This window comes from Cucurbita pepo, chromosome LG05 (assembly GCF_002806865.2).
Source record: "Cucurbita pepo subsp. pepo cultivar mu-cu-16 chromosome LG05, ASM280686v2, whole genome shotgun sequence".
NCBI classification, from domain to species: domain Eukaryota; kingdom Viridiplantae; phylum Streptophyta; class Magnoliopsida; order Cucurbitales; family Cucurbitaceae; genus Cucurbita; species Cucurbita pepo.
The window spans coordinates 1,053,759-1,070,349 of NC_036642.1; the positions used below are offsets into that span (position 1 = coordinate 1,053,759).

The 16,591-nt window shown below is 35.5% G+C and overlaps 2 protein-coding genes across 8 annotated transcripts; one reads left to right on the forward strand and one right to left on the reverse strand.

Moving 5' to 3' along the window:
• The first annotated feature begins 1,043 nt into the window (after positions 1 to 1,043).
• Positions 1,044 to 7,259, forward strand: LOC111795074 (protein NRT1/ PTR FAMILY 7.3-like). Of its 2 annotated transcripts, XM_023677313.1 has the most exons (5): positions 1,044 to 2,718; positions 2,825 to 2,951; positions 4,716 to 4,933; positions 5,026 to 5,588; positions 5,889 to 7,259. In XM_023677313.1, exons 1-5 carry the CDS (start codon positions 2,692 to 2,694, stop codon positions 6,757 to 6,759), a joined length of 1,806 nt encoding a protein of 601 aa, XP_023533081.1. In that variant the 5' UTR covers positions 1,044 to 2,691; the 3' UTR covers positions 6,760 to 7,259. The 2 variants fall into 2 exon arrangements, with proteins under 2 accessions (XP_023533081.1, XP_023533080.1); XM_023677312.1 differs by having other exon boundaries at positions 2,626 to 2,951.
• On the reverse strand, positions 3,353 to 15,633 carry LOC111795075 (pyruvate kinase isozyme G, chloroplastic-like). Of its 6 annotated transcripts, XR_002815154.1 has the most exons (14): positions 15,183 to 15,633; positions 14,541 to 14,828; positions 14,007 to 14,172; positions 13,243 to 13,377; positions 12,616 to 12,726; positions 12,423 to 12,511; positions 10,597 to 10,659; positions 9,281 to 9,456; positions 8,657 to 8,759; positions 8,301 to 8,449; positions 7,695 to 7,803; positions 7,474 to 7,595; positions 3,763 to 3,841; positions 3,353 to 3,578 (listed from the first exon to the last, which is right to left on the reverse strand). XR_002815154.1 is itself a non-coding variant. In XM_023677315.1 (13 exons), exons 1-12 carry the CDS (start codon positions 15,399 to 15,401, stop codon positions 7,482 to 7,484), a joined length of 1,722 nt encoding a protein of 573 aa, XP_023533083.1. In that variant the 5' UTR covers positions 15,402 to 15,633; the 3' UTR covers positions 3,353 to 3,841; positions 7,474 to 7,481. The 6 variants fall into 6 exon arrangements, 4 of the variants coding, with proteins under 4 accessions (XP_023533083.1, XP_023533082.1, XP_023533085.1 ...); XM_023677315.1 differs by having other exon boundaries at positions 3,353 to 3,841; XM_023677314.1 differs by lacking the exons at positions 3,353 to 3,578; positions 3,763 to 3,841 and having other exon boundaries at positions 7,355 to 7,595; positions 15,183 to 15,632.
• Positions 15,634 to 16,591: the final 958 nt, after the last annotated feature.

Consider the following 16,591-nt stretch of genomic DNA (forward strand, 5'->3'; position numbering starts at 1 on the left):
TCTTGTCAAATTGGTGACCTATCAATCAAATCATTTAGCTAAAAAAAAAAAAAAAAANAAAAAAAAAAAAAAAAAAAAAAAAAAAAAAAAAAAAAAAAAAAAAAAAAAAAAAAAAATCTTGAGTTTCTTGTTTGAAAAATCTCAAACATGACATACAAAAATGAAAGATGGTATCTAATACATGCATAAGAAGAATAAGAAGATTAATTAGCTATATAAGACATATTAAAAAATGATATATCTTCGAAAACATACACTTTTCCATGAAAGTAAGCCTAATATTAGTTTAAAAGGAAGTAGATTTAACCTAAAATTTGGGAGATGGAGAACGTAACTTATGCCAATAATTTAATAATTTAATGAGATTGCTACACTGAGTAGTACTCTAACGGGAACCACTTTCTTTGTTGGTGGTCGTTTTCAAGGACTATGTGTTCAGAAAGTAGTACTTTTGATTAGTTTTAAGTATTGTAAGTTCTGAAAGAAGAGTAGTACTCTAAAGGGTAACACTTTTCGTGGAGTATATATATATATACATACACGTACATCCTAATAATTATTGGATAAAAAAATAAAGTATTATTTACAATTTCTCCCTCCCAAATCCATGGAGGCCTTCAATCGAGTAATTTTTCCTAAATTAGACCGTTTATAGTTTCTCGTTTAATGCCATTTGTGTATTTCCATTTAGCTCAAATTTGTATCTTTCCCTTTTCAAGTTTCTCACTTGCCAAACACATACCATAAATCTGTTCCTCCATTTTGCCTAAACCATTAGGAAACAATTGATTTACCTAACAACTCCATAAGTGTAAATAGGTACATATCATTGTCACTTTAATCTATTCTTTGGTTTCCATCATTTCCAAAAATGTGAAGTTAGAAAGTCGTGAGACAAGTGGTAAGTAACAACAATCTCGCACACGATTTGGAGGGTAATCACCATATATTCATATAATAGATGTGAGATTCTTGGCCTCACAAACACAATGGAAGGTAGATTAAAAAGAATAATAATAATTAATGGCAATAGAGAGATTCAAATCTTTAGCCGGTAAAGATCGAACTTTCTTTTTCCTGAGAGATACAAAAGTTTGATATTATCAACCAACTGGAATAAATACAACAATCTTGGAAGTGTTCTTTCTTTTTGAGATAAAACTTTGCACAAATTATTGCCAAAACATGGGCTTAACGTAAAGGCAACTCCTGAATTGGCATATAACTTCCATGAATTGAGAACACAACGAAACAAACCAAAAGAACATATTCCTATTGTTCACGAAGTACAGGGCAAAATAGAACAACAAATTATATTGAGTTTATGAACTCTAATAAGACTGTAAAAGCTTCTCATCATTTATTTGGGAAATATAAAGAATAAATTTAGATGTGTAAAATGGAGCCGACAACCTGCAGACTACTAAGAGAGATAACATAGGGATAAGCAGTATATATTCCAAATACTTAGAATTGAAGAGCCGATTATCCTTGAAGAGAGATATGATAGGAAGAGTAAATGTAATAAGAATATTTGAGGTCATCCAATCCAATCATATTTATTAAGGATGCCTTTTGAAGAGCCACGCCGAATAAAGTTCGCTTGGAAAGAGAGATCTCAAATTTGGAATAGAATAAGATCTCGCATCCTCTGAAACTTATTTAGATTAGGTGGGAGTTGTGAGATCTCACATTGGTTGGAGAGGAGAACATCCTCTAAATCTTGTTTAAATTAGGAGAGAGTTGTGAGATCCCAAATTAGTTGGAGAGGGAAACGAAACATTCTTTATAAGGGTGTGGAAACATCTCCCCAATGAACGTGCCTTAAAACCTTGAAGGAAAGTCCTAAAGAGAAAACCCAAAGAGGACAATATCTATTAGTGGTGGGCTTAGGATGTTCCAAAAGCAATCTCGACGAGTTTGATCCTAGATAATGTCTCAACACAATGTATTAACAATTCTCCTATCAATTACTAGCTTCTAGCTTTTGAGAGACTTGATGATCTATCTCAAATAATTATTTATTTCTTGGAGCTAACCTAACATACTTATCATAAAAAAAAAAGATCAGAAGTGTTTTTAACTAATGATCATGAGACAAGTGGCAGCCAATTCAAATAATAATTACTTCATATCTATGCTGTCAATGTCAAAAATATAAGGGCACCAAGGCAGGCAAAGTGGATATTACAAGAGCCACATTAGTTTAAACAACACCAATCAAAAGAACCTATGTCATATCTCTTTCAACCAAATATATAAACGAGTTCAGGACAAAATAAAGAGAACCACTAACTCATTTACTGCAAATTATTAGAATGAAACATGTAAAACAAAGGAAGCCTAACTTTTACCCTTATAAATCCTTAAGAAATCCTTAGGAAGCCAAAGAAATAGAATTAATTGGAGTTCATCAGCATCCCAAGAGTGTGATCCATGGTAAAAAGAAAAGGGAGGAAAAAGAAAGATTTAGGACATTTGGGGTGACCCCACATTTCTCCTCTCTAAATCTCTACCGTTCAACTCATCCTTCCCTTCTCTATTTATACAGACTTCCCATTTTGTTTAGAGTCTCAAGACACTGGTGTCTTTATTCTGCAACTATCATCAGCATTACTTCACCAACTTCCTCCCGCCCGCCCCTGCTCTGCTCTGTTCTGCTCTTTTCCTATACTTCAACATCATTCATCAATGGCTTGCTTGGAGATTTGCAACCAGGTCTGCGACCTAATGAAATCATCTTCTTTTTCTCTCTTATCTTTTGAATATGACGAACAGGAAGAAGAAGGCACATTTTAGAGTGTATTTTGTTTTTTGGGTACAGAATTTGCAGGGTGATGAGACTAAAGAAGAGAGGGAAATTTGCACTCTTGATGGGACTATTGATTGGCATGGCCAACCTGCAATCCGGTCAAAAACGGGAGGATGGGTTGCTGGAATCATCATACTCTGTAAGACCCAAAACCATTTCCTTTTCAACTTCTTTGTCTATTTAAACAAACCAAATGATCCACTTTCTAAATTTACTTCTCTGTTATTTCATTCTTCTCAAAGTAGAAGCTTCAGTTAAGTAAATTTTCTACATGGAAATGGCAACTGAACATAACTTCTTTCTGAACCACAAAGTCAGGAGTTTAAACGAAAAGAAAGAGAAGTCCACAATAAAACACTTTAACCATCAACTTCTTTCTTCATTATCTTATTAGAGAGAGAAGAAGGTGCACCGCTTATAGGATATACGTCTGCAAGGTTATGTGGGAAGTGGTTTCAGAAAAATCGAGAACTTTTTGGTGGGGGGTGGGGTGGATATTCGAGAGAGAGAGAGAGAGAGAGAGAGAGAGAGAGGAAGAAATGTTTGTTAAGTTTTGTTTGAACATGAAAAAGATAAGTGGCAGTACATACTAGAGAAGTGAAAGAGCTTCTCACCGGAATTCTCAAATACAGAAGGGGATGGAACAATGAGAGAGAAATAGGAATGGCTTTATTGCTGTACATTTGGCACTGCACAACGAGCCAAGTGTTTTTAGCCTCCTTGCATGCTGATCTCTCCACCACGTATTTCAGGCTACGCTATAAATCTTTAGTAGAGAGACAGAGAAGGTGACCAAATTGGTATTAGCTAGAGAGAGAAGCAAAACCCCCTAGACGATGAAAGGTTTCTTAAGGTCTATGCCTTATTTACCTCATTGACTCCATGGGAGCTGGACGACAAAAGGGAGAGAGAGAAAGACAATACCCATAATAAGGACTGTGCTATGTTACCTCATTCACTCAAGAGAGAGAAGAGACGTGTCTGACTCGTAATCCATGACGTGGAGTTGCCACGTGTTGTTTCAATAACCTAGAAGAATTACAGACGACAGTTAATTAGTATCAGTCCATGGTCAACATTTAATTTTTTTATAGTTCTTTCTTTTGATTTTCTCCGTCTTCCGTCACTTCACATAAATCTAAAGATATGGCCTTGAAACTATATCATGATAAAAAGATAAATAGTAAAAAAAGTTATAGGAGACTTTTTATGTGAGAAGCCAAATAGAGAGATAGCAGAAAACTCAGGTACGGTGATAGAATGGGATCCATGACTGAATTATTTGAATTAAAAGCTCACATGAAATTCTGACCTCAGAAATATTCCTTCTAGAAGCATTGAAAGGGAAGAAAACTATAAAGTATGTGGCTTTACATTCCTCCTATATCATCAAAGTAAAATATCTCACAAGCTGGTTGATAATGAGAAAGGGAGCTTTCAGTGGGAAATACCTAAAGGGAAACCCATTCTTATGGGTTTTACTGTTNAGAGAGAGAGAGAGAGAGAGAGAGAGAGAGAGAGAGTAACAAGCTTCCAGTCATGCACTCACCGCTCACCAGAGGGTAACTTTCTTTGTTTTCAGAGAGAGAAAGTTCATTAGAGATTTTCTGAAGTTGGTTCACATAAAAACACAACTCACCCTTGAGAAATTTGGATCTTAGTCCTCATCTATGGCTATGGAATCTATTTTGAGTCGGAATTGAAACCTGGTCTGTCTAACTTGCCTTTTCACTTGTCAAGGCACTTTCAGCTCTTCAAATAGACAACAAAACGGTGACAAAAGCCAACCACTAGGGAAATCAGACTCATTGGGACAAATTTGTCCTGAATTCACCACAAAATAAAGCACACGACCTGGCATTACATTTACTTCTATCCTGACTTGCTCCTCCCTATAATACAGTGAATCAAGGTCTTGCAACTCTTGCGTTCTTTGGGGTTGGTGTGAACTTGGTGTTGTTCCTGACAAGAGTTTTGCAGCAAAACAATGCCGATGCAGCCAACAGTGTAAGCAAATGGACCGGGACGGTCTACATCTTCTCTCTTGTTGGGGCTTTCCTCAGTGATTCGTACTGGGGAAGGTACAAAACTAGTGCCATTTTTCAGATCATCTTTGTCATTGTAAGTACAGGACCAAACCTCAATTATTTTGGTACTAACAACAGGGAACTTTTTTTTTTTTGGAACTGCTTCCTCACCTTTCTTTATTGTAGGGCCTGGTTTCACTTTCCATAACGTCACAGCTCTTCCTGATCAAACCAAAAGGTTGTGGGGATGAGAACACCCCATGCGAGTCACATTCAAGATTGGGGACTGCATTGTTTTACCTCTCCATTTACCTTATTGCACTAGGAAACGGGGGATATCAACCAAATATTGCCACACTTGGAGCAGACCAATTTGATGAAGAAGACTCCACAGAGGGGCACTCAAAAGTGGCATTCTTTAGCTACTTCTACTTGGCGCTTAACTTGGGTTCTCTCTTCTCAAACACCATTTTAGGGTACTTTGAAGATGGAGGACTGTGGGCTCTGGGCTTCTGGGTGTCAACTGGCTCAGCTTTTGCAGCATTGGTTTTGTTTCTTTGTGGAACGCCAAGGTACAGGCACTTCAAGCCAAGTGGTAACCCTATCCCAAGATTCTGCCAAGTCATTGTTGCTGCTGCTAAGAAATCAACAGTCAAGATGCCATCAAGTGAAGATGAACTATACAACGTTGATGGCAAGGACTGTTCAATGAACCATAGTAGAAAGATATTTCACACCCATGGGTTCAAGTAAGGACATTTACATTTCAGCTTTATTTCTTTGAACAAATAAGACAACATTTTTCACATTTTGGATTTGCTAGCAGAGATCAATGCAGCATCATATGCCGCATTTTCCACTTTCAGAATCATTCTGAATATTTTTCTCAATTGTAAAAGGATAACCTGGAGAAATCCTATCTCGTTAACTTCTTTCAAGCTCACAGAAACCCTTTTTCATTTCAAAACGCAACAACAAAAATCATGGTTCTATATCAGCTGCCATTATAGTTTGCAAGTTGCTCATGCTTGTTCTTCTATATATTGTAGGTTTTTGGATAGGGCTGCATATATCTCATCAAGAGATTTGGATAACCAAGGACAAGGTATTGACAATCCATGGCGCCTCTGTCCCATCACACAAGTGGAAGAGGTCAAGTGCATTTTAAGATTACTTCCTATTTGGCTCTGCACCATAATATACTCAGTGGTCTTCACTCAAATGGCTTCCCTCTTTGTCGAGCAAGGCGCTGCCATGAAAACTACTGTTTCAAACTTCCACATCCCACCTGCAAGTATGTCGAGTTTCGACATTCTCAGTGTGGCAGTTTTCATTTTCCTTTACCGCCGAGTCCTAGACCCACTAGCAGGAAAACTTAGAAAATCAGATTCTAAAGGGTTGACTGAGCTTCAGAGAATGGGGATTGGTCTCATCATAGCAGTGATGGCAATGGTTTCAGCAGGAATAGTGGAGTGTTATAGGCTAAAGTACGCCAAAGGCGAGTGCACACGCTGTGAAGGCTCGAGCTCCCTAAGCATCTTTTGGCAGGTTCCACAATATGCATTTATAGGAGCTTCCGAGGTCTTCATGTACGTGGGACAATTGGAGTTCTTCAATGCACAAACCCCAGACAGATTGAAGAGCTTTGGTAGTGCACTTTGTATGACATCTATCTCTTTGGGGAATTATGTCAGTAGCTTTCTGGTCACTGTCGTAATGAAAATATCAACAGAGGATCACATGCCAGGCTGGATTCCAGGAAACCTGAACAGAGGTCATCTAGATAGATTTTACTTCCTATTAGCTGGATTGACAGCAATTGACTTTGCAGTGTATATTCTCTGTGCTAAATGGTACAAATGTATCAAATTGGAGGGCAAGTGTGAAGAAAGTGAAGACCAGGAGCACATCAAGGTTTGATTTGAAGAAATATAAACAAGAGCGAGACCGGTTTGATGCATATTTTCTCAGTTTGTGTTAGAATAAAAGGAATGGGGCCTAAAGTGTCAGAAGCCTATTATTGGCTCAACTCTTAACACCCAATTCTTTCCGCTTTCTACAACATCTGACCAAATAATTTCAAGTCATGTTAAGAGCAAGGATGGCGTGTAATGACCTGAAGATTTCTTGTGCAAGACCTTCCATGTTTTACCTTGTAAAGCGAAGTATTCACTAGAGGACTTTGACTTCTTTTTTCCTTTTGCTCTTTTGTTTTTCCTTTTCTATGAGGGGAAGCTAGTCTGGAAAATCACTCAGCCATCATTTTCTATCTATCAACTAGTGCATGAAAATAAAGCACTCTCCTTTGCCTTCTTAAATTGGTATGACGAAAAAAAATTAAGCAAGGTAAGATAACCACACCTTCTGGTGCTTCCACCTTGTTTGTTCTAATTTATATATCTCATCGCATGTCCTCCTAGTAACAATGCAATGCCCTTGGTCTGGTGTGACCTTTATTAATACATATGAGAAATGATAAAAAGACAGAGCTCTAAGCAGTAAAACACATGTTATCAATCAACAAGAAATGTCTAATAAATAGATCAATTAATTCAAAATGTTACAAAACTATAACTTATCATCATCGCAATAATCTCCAAAAAGGAGAAGGAACAAAACAATAGAGCCTTTTACCCGCAAAGTCACCCTTGGATCCTACGTACTTGAATGTGGTGAGTAGATTCTTTCCGCCAAATTGGTTGAGCTCCACTTTGGACAAGTGTAACGTTGTCTCCCCCTACCACGTGGCCCTTATTCTGCAAACGTAGGAAATTTAAAACCAAATCCTTGAAGGATCTTTGAAAAAAACACAAGGAAATAGAGAAAGAAAAGTAACACGATAAAGAAAAACTAACCAGTAAAAACTTGAGTGCTCTGGAGAACGTCTCTTCTGCGTCATTTGAAAACTGCATGTAGATGGGCATGACCCCATGATAAAGCACCAGCCTTTGTTTAATTCTTTGGCTGCATGTCAAATGAATCTAGGAGATACTCTTCAAATCGTCAAAAAATTAAAATAAAGAGCGAAAATACACAAATGCTTTACCTTCTACTCGGCAAAATCAAGTGTGAACTACATCCCGTTCAAAGAAAGACAGATCCAACTTCACATAAATGACACGCTAAATAGTCTTTTTCAAACAAAACTTAACAACAATCGAAGATTTTGATAGTGCGGTAAGTCATTAAATCTTGCATTATTTTATCTCTATCTAGAGCTACAAATACATGGAATACATTTTAGGGTTTCATCCTGGACCCAGAAAGCTACTATTCCACACAACTATTAAAAGTTTACATATATATTAACAGAAAACTCTACATTCTCATGGCAAAGTATTCATACTTAACACCACATATACAAAGACACATTCACCTAAATCATCTCAAAGATACGAACTGTATAAATTAGTAAGGGTAGCAAATATCCAAAATTGTGCATGAAATCCAAGGAAACTTACTCATCAGTGAAGGCAAAGATAGTAGAGCAGGGCCTATAATGACTTAAGAGTATAGCCATGGAGCCAGTTCTAGTGAAAACGATGATAGGAGTATTTAGGGTGTTGGCCATAATGGTGGCGTGAAAAGCAAACATATCTCCCATACGTCTCTGTCACAAATATGACGCACGTCAGATTTTAAAAAAATAAATAAGCTTTTATGTTTTAAATTCAAATTGGATGTTACGATAATATTATTAATTCAATTAGACAAAACAATTGCCCTCCTGCCATGAGTCAAACAACGTCATAGATGGAACATTGAAGACACTAAATTAAAAAACGAACCTTGACACGTCACTGTATATAATACAAACCTTGCCGACAATCAATTGATTTGGAGTAGTAGAATTAATTGGTCGACTAGATTCCGTTCTCAAAGCCACAGTATGCATCACTTTCACAGCCTTCAATGGATACCTTTTTTTTTTTTTTTACCACGAAGGATCAAAAAATCAAATTAATATAAAAATGAAATCAAGAATGAAAAAAAAAAAAAAAAATACTTTTTATAGAATCAGTAAACAGAAAACAGATTGAACTTCTTCGACATTTAACAATAACTTGAAAATCAATAGCAGAACTACTGGACACAAAATGTTGGAACGATGCCGCGACATATCAAGAATGATGGAACTCTTTCACCAATTCCAATAAATTAGAAAAAAAACGAACATAAGCATAATGCATACTGGCTATGGCGTATTTCAATACTTGCAAAACGCAGATACATCAACAAAAGAAACAAAAACATCTAGAGATTGATTGCCTTCTACGTTACTGAAAAATCAAAGGGCCTCATTCAGTACCAAAAGGTCCCAAGTGGAAAAAATGGGTTTTGATTAAATAACTTCGTTAATAAACAAAATTTCTGCCACAAACAATAATAATAATAAATAAAAATAATAATAACTTCCCAGATAATGGAGTAAGATGCATACTTCCCATGAGCAGTTTCTCCAGAAAGCATGACTGCATCAGCACCTTCTCGTACTGCAATAGCAATATCAGAAACCTCGGCTCTAGTTGGTGTGGGATGATCAATCATGCTTTCCAACATGTTTGTTGCTACAATAACAGGTTTCTGCATGCTATGACACCTTCTGATAATATCTTCCTGACAGAAAAGCAATATGAAGTACTGTTATATGATGACATATGATAAAATGTTAATCCTATTAGTTTTACAATCCTCGACTGCAGTACTATTATTTTTTATTACCCAAATATAGATAAGTATAATCATTTTATTTCCTTTTAACGCTTAATACTCGTGTTCCATCTCTAGCATCAATTTATTTGATTCTGAATTGTACTCCTTTCCAGAGAAACTTCAATATATGGAAAAAGATGGATTTCTATCTTTGTGTCTTACAATTTTAAAATTATTTGACCAACAATCTTAAACTTTGGAATCTGACTATGAATTCCTTACCAAAAAAAAAAAAGAACTTCTTAGTACTTGAAACAAATGTTTCTTCCTGACAAAATTTTCTTTGCAATCATCTTTTAATATTTAACCAATCCTAACCCTCTAGGAATTACAGGGAATCAGAAATTGCAATTTACATCAAAGTACAAGACGTCGCAATTTCTCTCCTTGGAAAGTTTAAACAAATATAAAGGGATATATAATTTATACGCATGACACAAATATCGGCAAAATTTACAAACCTTACTCCAATATTTTAAAAATAATTTGAAACACCCTTGGGTTTATTTTTGGCTCATTTTATCATTTTGTTAACTGAATTAAATGAATTTTTCCTGTGGATCACTTTCCCTGACTAGTATGTTACGTGCAAACATCTCTCTAGAAGACCACGCTCACCTTTTTTTCACTGTCCTTCTGTCTGCAATTGTTGGATCAAGTTGCTAGGTTGCTTCAGTTTGCATTATTGTTTTTGACATAATAGTGAATCCTAACACCAATGACTCTGTGGACATATATGTTCAAAGAAAAATCTAAAACTCTCTGGTCCAGCTGTCAAGGGTATTTTTGTGAGATGGGTAGAGCAAAATCAGACTTAGAAGATATAATGCAGGAGATCGTAAGGTGTTTGGAAGCTAGCTTTGGCTTCTAACTGGTGTACTCTTCTCAAAATTCTGTAATAATTTATGATCAACGCCAATTATAGTATTCCTTTTTTATGTCAACACACAAACAATTTAAGTCAATAAGAAGGTTAATCTGGAACTAACGTTGCACAACGGAAAAGTGATGGGTGAGAGAATACTAATAACGTTAGAGATTTACCTGCAATAAAGGAACTTCCTCGATTGGAAGTTCAGCCCCAAGGTCTCCTCGAGCAACCATTGCCTAAAAAGTCAAATAAACTAGTAAAGTTGCAACTCAGAACACCATGATGAGCGTGAACTGTAACGTGTGACACCAAAACATGAGATAAGCCAAGATCGTATTGCCATAAATAAATGTATAAATAAATACTACTTCAGAATGTAATAGAGGAAATAATTCAAGTCTTTTTTTAATATAAGAAACAAAAGATATCGACAAAACCATAGGGAATCAAGCCTAAACGCCCGAGTGAAGGGACATTCCTTCAGCTAAGGAGGTCAGAAAAATTTCTTTGGCCCAAATCATTCAAAAAGCTCTAGTAATTCCATAGAGATAGTTACAAAAATCCAAATTGAGGCATTCCAAGTGGAAGTAATATGCTGTACATTAGCCAAAAATCATCAAAGCAACTCATAGAGTCAATCTGCAGTATCCTCTGGAGAACAACAATTGCGCCTAGATCTTCAACGTGGACAACAACCCTTAACGACAAGGTCATAATGAATGAATAGATGTTCAAAATCTCTTCATCCTTTTTAAAGTCGGAGCAAACCAGGTAGAAATTTCTTCTTGGTATTCTATTGTGAGTGTTTAGACTCTTCTAAGCCATGTGGGCATCGCTTCTTTGCATTCTATCTGCGAGTCAACCTTTCCAAGGAGGTTTCCAACTTCATTCTATTTGTGTCAGTCTCTTTTTGCCCAATATAGCCACATGAAATTATTTACCGCATTGGACGAACCATTTTTTGACTCATAACCCCACATCAACGCTAGAGAAGTGAAAAATTTCCATGGATCATTGATAGAGAGAAGTGTCAATTAAACTCACAATTGTAAGTAACTCATGCCCTTTTTTTTACTATTCTTTCCCTCAAGGTTAATGTTCTTGTGCACATTAAAGTCATTTTACACAAATTTGTAATTTTGGAGAGAAGAATAACTTCATGTGATCTTTTTTTTAATGGGAAATGAGTAACCATTTAATTGATATGGTGAAATAGATGTACAAAAGATGATCGTATCTGTAAATAATTACAAGAAACACACCAATAGGACATGAGAATAGTTAAACTATAATTACATAAAGGAGTTAATTTGCCTCAAGACATGACTTTGTGTAATCTAAAAAAACAAATCATTCACGAAAGCGCATTTCAGGAAAATAGAATATGATTTCTATTTAAATTGAGTCTTGTTTCTCATACTACCTCAAACTTAATTTCTTGACTCGAGAGAGCATTGGGGCAATTTTTAGCCTTTAAAAACATTGTTAGTAAGTGTGCTACGAGTTGACCATCATCCGTTCCTTTCCTTTTAGTAGGACATATTAACAGTGGATAAAATATTTTCCAATATCACATAATCCAAAATGTTCATGATAAACAAAAAAAAAAAAGAATAATAATAAACTTTGCTTCGAAAACTACAAGACATTTTAAAATATAAAATGGTGAGTTTTTTCACTATCCTTTGGGATCTTTGGTTAGAGAGGAATGCCATAAATTTTAGGGATTTTGAGAGATCTGCAGGAGGACGCTCCTCGTTTAATGTCTCCACTTGCGCATTTGTTTTTAAGGATTTTGTAATTATCCACCGGGTGTTATTATTTTGAATTGGAGGCATTCTTTATATAGTTAGCTTTGGCCTCTCTTGGTGGGCCATCTTCTTGTATGCCATTTTAGAGAAAGTTTGGTTTCTCATCAAAGATAATGATAATAATAACAATAATTGCAAGTAAAGCATATTGAAATATTCTATTAGAAGAAATGAACAAGAAAACTAACCCCATCTGACGCTGAAAGTATTGATTGAAGATTAGGAATGGAGTCTGCACTTTCAATTTTTACAATCACGCGAATGTCTGCATTACAGCCTAAAGAAAAGGATATATATAAATATGAGAATGAGAGGAAACGAAGATGTGAATAAGTGAGAATATAATGGGCAAAACATTAATATATATATATATAAATGTACTTCTCAGATAGTCTTTCAGCTCATGAACCACTCTAGCATCCTTTACAAAAGAAACAGCATAAAAATCAACCTGATTATCCACCCCAAACCTTATATCTTCCCAGTCCTTGTCTGCACCATGAAAGATTTCATAGATTAGATGTTGACAAGATATAAAAGCATGTATATAGATGATAATAGAGCTAAAGTATATAGATGATAATAGATCTAAGTTATATAATAGATATGGTCCTTGTACTTTTACCACTTTTAAGCTTTTGTGTATGTCCTTGCATTTGTTTCGTTTTGGTACATGTTTTATGGACGTACCATGTTAGTCCCTCATGTCAATTATCCATTTAAATAGTAACAAAAGGCCGACATGTTGCCACCTCTACTTTTTGGGCATATATAGCCATACAATATATCAAGTTATCACTTCAACTTCTACATTGTGTGATGCCAATTTATGGAACTCTTTGACAAGAGAATTAATGTTTGGGACTAAGCTGATATGTTTATAGAAGTATGGAGACTAAAATGTAAATAAAGAAAAACTGGGCAGTAAAGGTGTAAAAGTAGCAAAACTAGAATTGTAATTTAACCTAAATTCTATCAATGCAACATTGAGTTAAATACTGAACATACCTGTTATAGAAGGCAATGTCGCACTTTTTCCGCGAACATTCAAATGACGCCTCGATTTGAGTTCGCCACCATCAATGACTACACACTTAACCGAATCATCCGTCTTTGACTTAACAGCCAATGACATCATTCCACCTGAGAATGGAAAATAATTTTTTGTTTGAGACACTATAATAGTCAGCTGTGATTCCATGACTCATCAGCTAACAGCGATAATAAGGATTTATATTTCAACGACTAAAGCATATACAGGGTTTAATCCAATCTTTGACATATTTAAGCATATCAATATGTAAATACAAGTGTGTGCCCTCAGGACCAAGTAAGTCCAGTTGGTTCTGATGAGGAAAAAAATGAAACAACAAAAACAAAATAAAAAATTCATCATCAAGTGAGCCTCATTGATAAATCCGAAACTTAAGAACCAAGCATCAAGGATCAAATAGTCCACATATTTGACACAGTCACCACCATCAGGACCAAGGATCAAGACCATAAAACTTGTATTTCTAACTAAAGTAAAAGGTCATCTTGAAGCGCCTCCTCTCCAACCCACATTCTACAAGAATAATATTTTAAAGTGAGTGGCCTATCAATTATCAGCGTTTATAGCCAGCTCAAACTTTCTCCCTCATTAGCCGACTGTTAAATAAATCGAGTTGCTGCTTGAGAAAATGTGAACAATATATATGCACTACCAATGTGAAACAAACAAGAGCAATATACTTACCGTCAACAAGTAAAATATCGAGAAATATACTTACCGTCAACAAGTAAAATATCTCCAACTTCTACATCATTTACAAAGTCGTCATAGTTGACACTAACAGTGTCTTTCGTGCTGACTCCTCTTTTGATTGTGAAGTTAAATTCTTGTCCCTCTTTGAGCAAGATTGGTTTAGGTACATCTCCACTTCGAACCTCAGGGCCCTGAATGAAACAACGCAGTAATTATAATATGAAGAACATAGATCATTAATTCATATTTCATAAAGTAGACAACCGAAATAAAAACAGAATATCAAGATACAATAAATTTTTCTTGCCAGTACACAAGTTGACTTAACAATGATAAACATTTCTATAAAAGATCAATTTTTTACATTAAGCTTCAACGAAGAAATCTCAACAATGTACAAAAGGGCACAGATGCATAATAGGTTCTAGAAACTTGCATAACCAATTAATTCAGATATCGTATAGTCAAGACTTTCAGATGAATCTGAAGTTCTAACTTGTCCCTTCTGGATTAGTTAAAATCCAGCGCTCAATACACATATAGAGGCCGAAAACATTACCTTTGTGTCAAGCATAATGGCTATAACTTTGTCTTTAAATTGAGCGTTGTATTCCTTAACCAAATCAATGGTTTTCTGGTGGGAAAAATGATCCCCATGGGACATGTTCAAACGAGCCACATTCATCCCAGTCTCTGCCAATTTCCATATCATTTCGCGTGAACTTGTTGAAGGACCAATGGTGCAGACTATCTTAGTTTTCCTTCCAAACTTTGTGATTAACTTCATCCTGCTAAGAGGGAATCCATTAGACTGAGGCTCAAAGGTAGAGTTTGAAACGTCCTGATCCTGAATCAAACAAAGAGTCTCACTCTTAGGACCGTTATGCATCGAAAGTAACAACAAGAAGGAACAAAACATTCCATTTTAGTTCAAGTAGAAAAATAAAATAAATATAAACAGCATCTGATTCCAGGTTTAAGATTCATTTGTTATTCCAGCGCAATCCAAAAATAGCATATCAAATTTACACGATGCGGAACTATGAAAAACACATCAATCTCATAATATCCACAACTCCATGCCTGTACAAGAGCCAGTATATCTCCAGAACGAAACCGAGAGAAGCGTCAACATCAACCAAGAACAAGCTTCGAAGTAAGCATCAGAGAAACAAACAAAACAGGAAGAAAACAATCTCACAGTGTCCAGAGAGTCATTATCCGACGCAACCTCCCCCTGCTCGGATATTCTTAAGCATCTAACCAGAGTGATTAGCTTCGATTGCAAACACATCCCTCTACTCTTCGCTTCAGGACCAAAAGCAGCAGAAACGGTTCTACATGAGGCAAGGCAATCGGCAGCTCTGGTAGAATCAGATTTCAGTAGAGGCACTCCAGTAGAGAGATTAGACGTCGCCATAGAAGAAAACCTTGAACAGAACGAGAGACGGAGAGAGTGAATTTCGCCAGAGAAACTCACAAATCATTAAAGGGAACAAGAAAGAAATCTCCTCCTATAGATGCAATAGGTAAGGCGAAACAAGGTGCTGGTCTCACTCGCGTCGGCCGGCGAGAGGGGCGGTTGTGGCGGGGTTGTTTTGTTATTCAACTACGGGACCAGAGATTTTGGGGACAGTTAAAAGAAGGGGTCCAATTCTTTTTTTCGTCTTATTTCTCTTTCACATATTTTATGCTCTTCTCCTTCACGCGCTTTAAATCTCGAGTGTTTCACACTCTCCTCAAGTCACCATATTTTCCTTTTCCAATAAAATATCGCAAACAAATTTGCCTTCTCTTTTGTTCGAGAGTGATAAACTCATTTTTGGGGAATATATACCAAAATAATATTTTATTTATATTATTGTTTTTAAAAACTAATTATCTATATATACCAAATTTTTAAATTTGTGTTTTAAGTGAGATTCAAAATTCGAAATGCGAGTGGAGTTTCCAATAATTTATTTTCTAATTTATTTTCTAATTTTTTTTACTCTTTTTGAAGAATGAAAAAACAATGGCTCTTATTAGGCGGTGAGCGCACGCGCGAATAAGCGAGCGTGGCGCTGTGGAAGAGATTTTTTTTATTTAAAGCATAGAGATTTTTTTTATTTCCTTTACAACGACTGGCATCTCTCGTACATTTTCGAAGATTCTTTCGAAATTAAAATCAAAGATACCGTGGAATATTTCTCTGATCTGGCTTTACTTTTGCCACGTGTCAATACAATTCATTCAACGGCTTGAAATGGGTCTACACCCGCTGACACCAAAACACGTGTTTTCTTTGTCTTTTTTCTTTTTTNTAAAAAAAAAAAAAAAAAAAAAAAAAAAAAAAAAAAAAAAAAAACAGTAATTTATTAATTTAAGAAAAATAAATTTATTCTCGTATGAATTAAAAAATTTAAATTAATACTTATATTAATTTAAACTTTAAAGGTATATTATTCACTTTTTATTATATTTTATTTTAAATAAATATTAATTTACATGTGCGTATGATGAATTATATAATCATAAATTTATAGACTTTAACCAAGTTTGAAACTTGTTTTAGAGAAAAGATGAACAAGGAACCAAAGTATTAGCTAACACTATTAAAAATAAAAATGA

Coding starts and splice junctions, on each gene's coding strand:
- LOC111795074 (XM_023677312.1), top strand. CDS start 2,768: ATGACGAACAGGAAGAAGAAGGCACATTTTAGAGTGTATTTTGTTTTT. Junction 2,952..4,715: donor TGCTGGAATCATCATACTCT/GTAAGACCCAAA, acceptor CCTATAATACAG/TGAATCAAGGTCTTGCAACT. Junction 5,589..5,888: donor TTTCACACCCATGGGTTCAA/GTAAGGACATTT, acceptor TATATATTGTAG/GTTTTTGGATAGGGCTGCAT.
- LOC111795075 (XM_023677315.1), bottom strand. CDS start 15,401: ATGGCGACGTCTAATCTCTCTACTGGAGTGCCTCTACTGAAATCTGAT. Junction 12,512..12,615: donor GCTGAAAGACTATCTGAGAA/GTACATTTATAT, acceptor CCTTTTCTTTAG/GCTGTAATGCAGACATTCGC. Junction 8,450..8,656: donor ATCAATTGATTGTCGGCAAG/GTTTGTATTATA, acceptor TATTTGTGACAG/AGACGTATGGGAGATATGTT.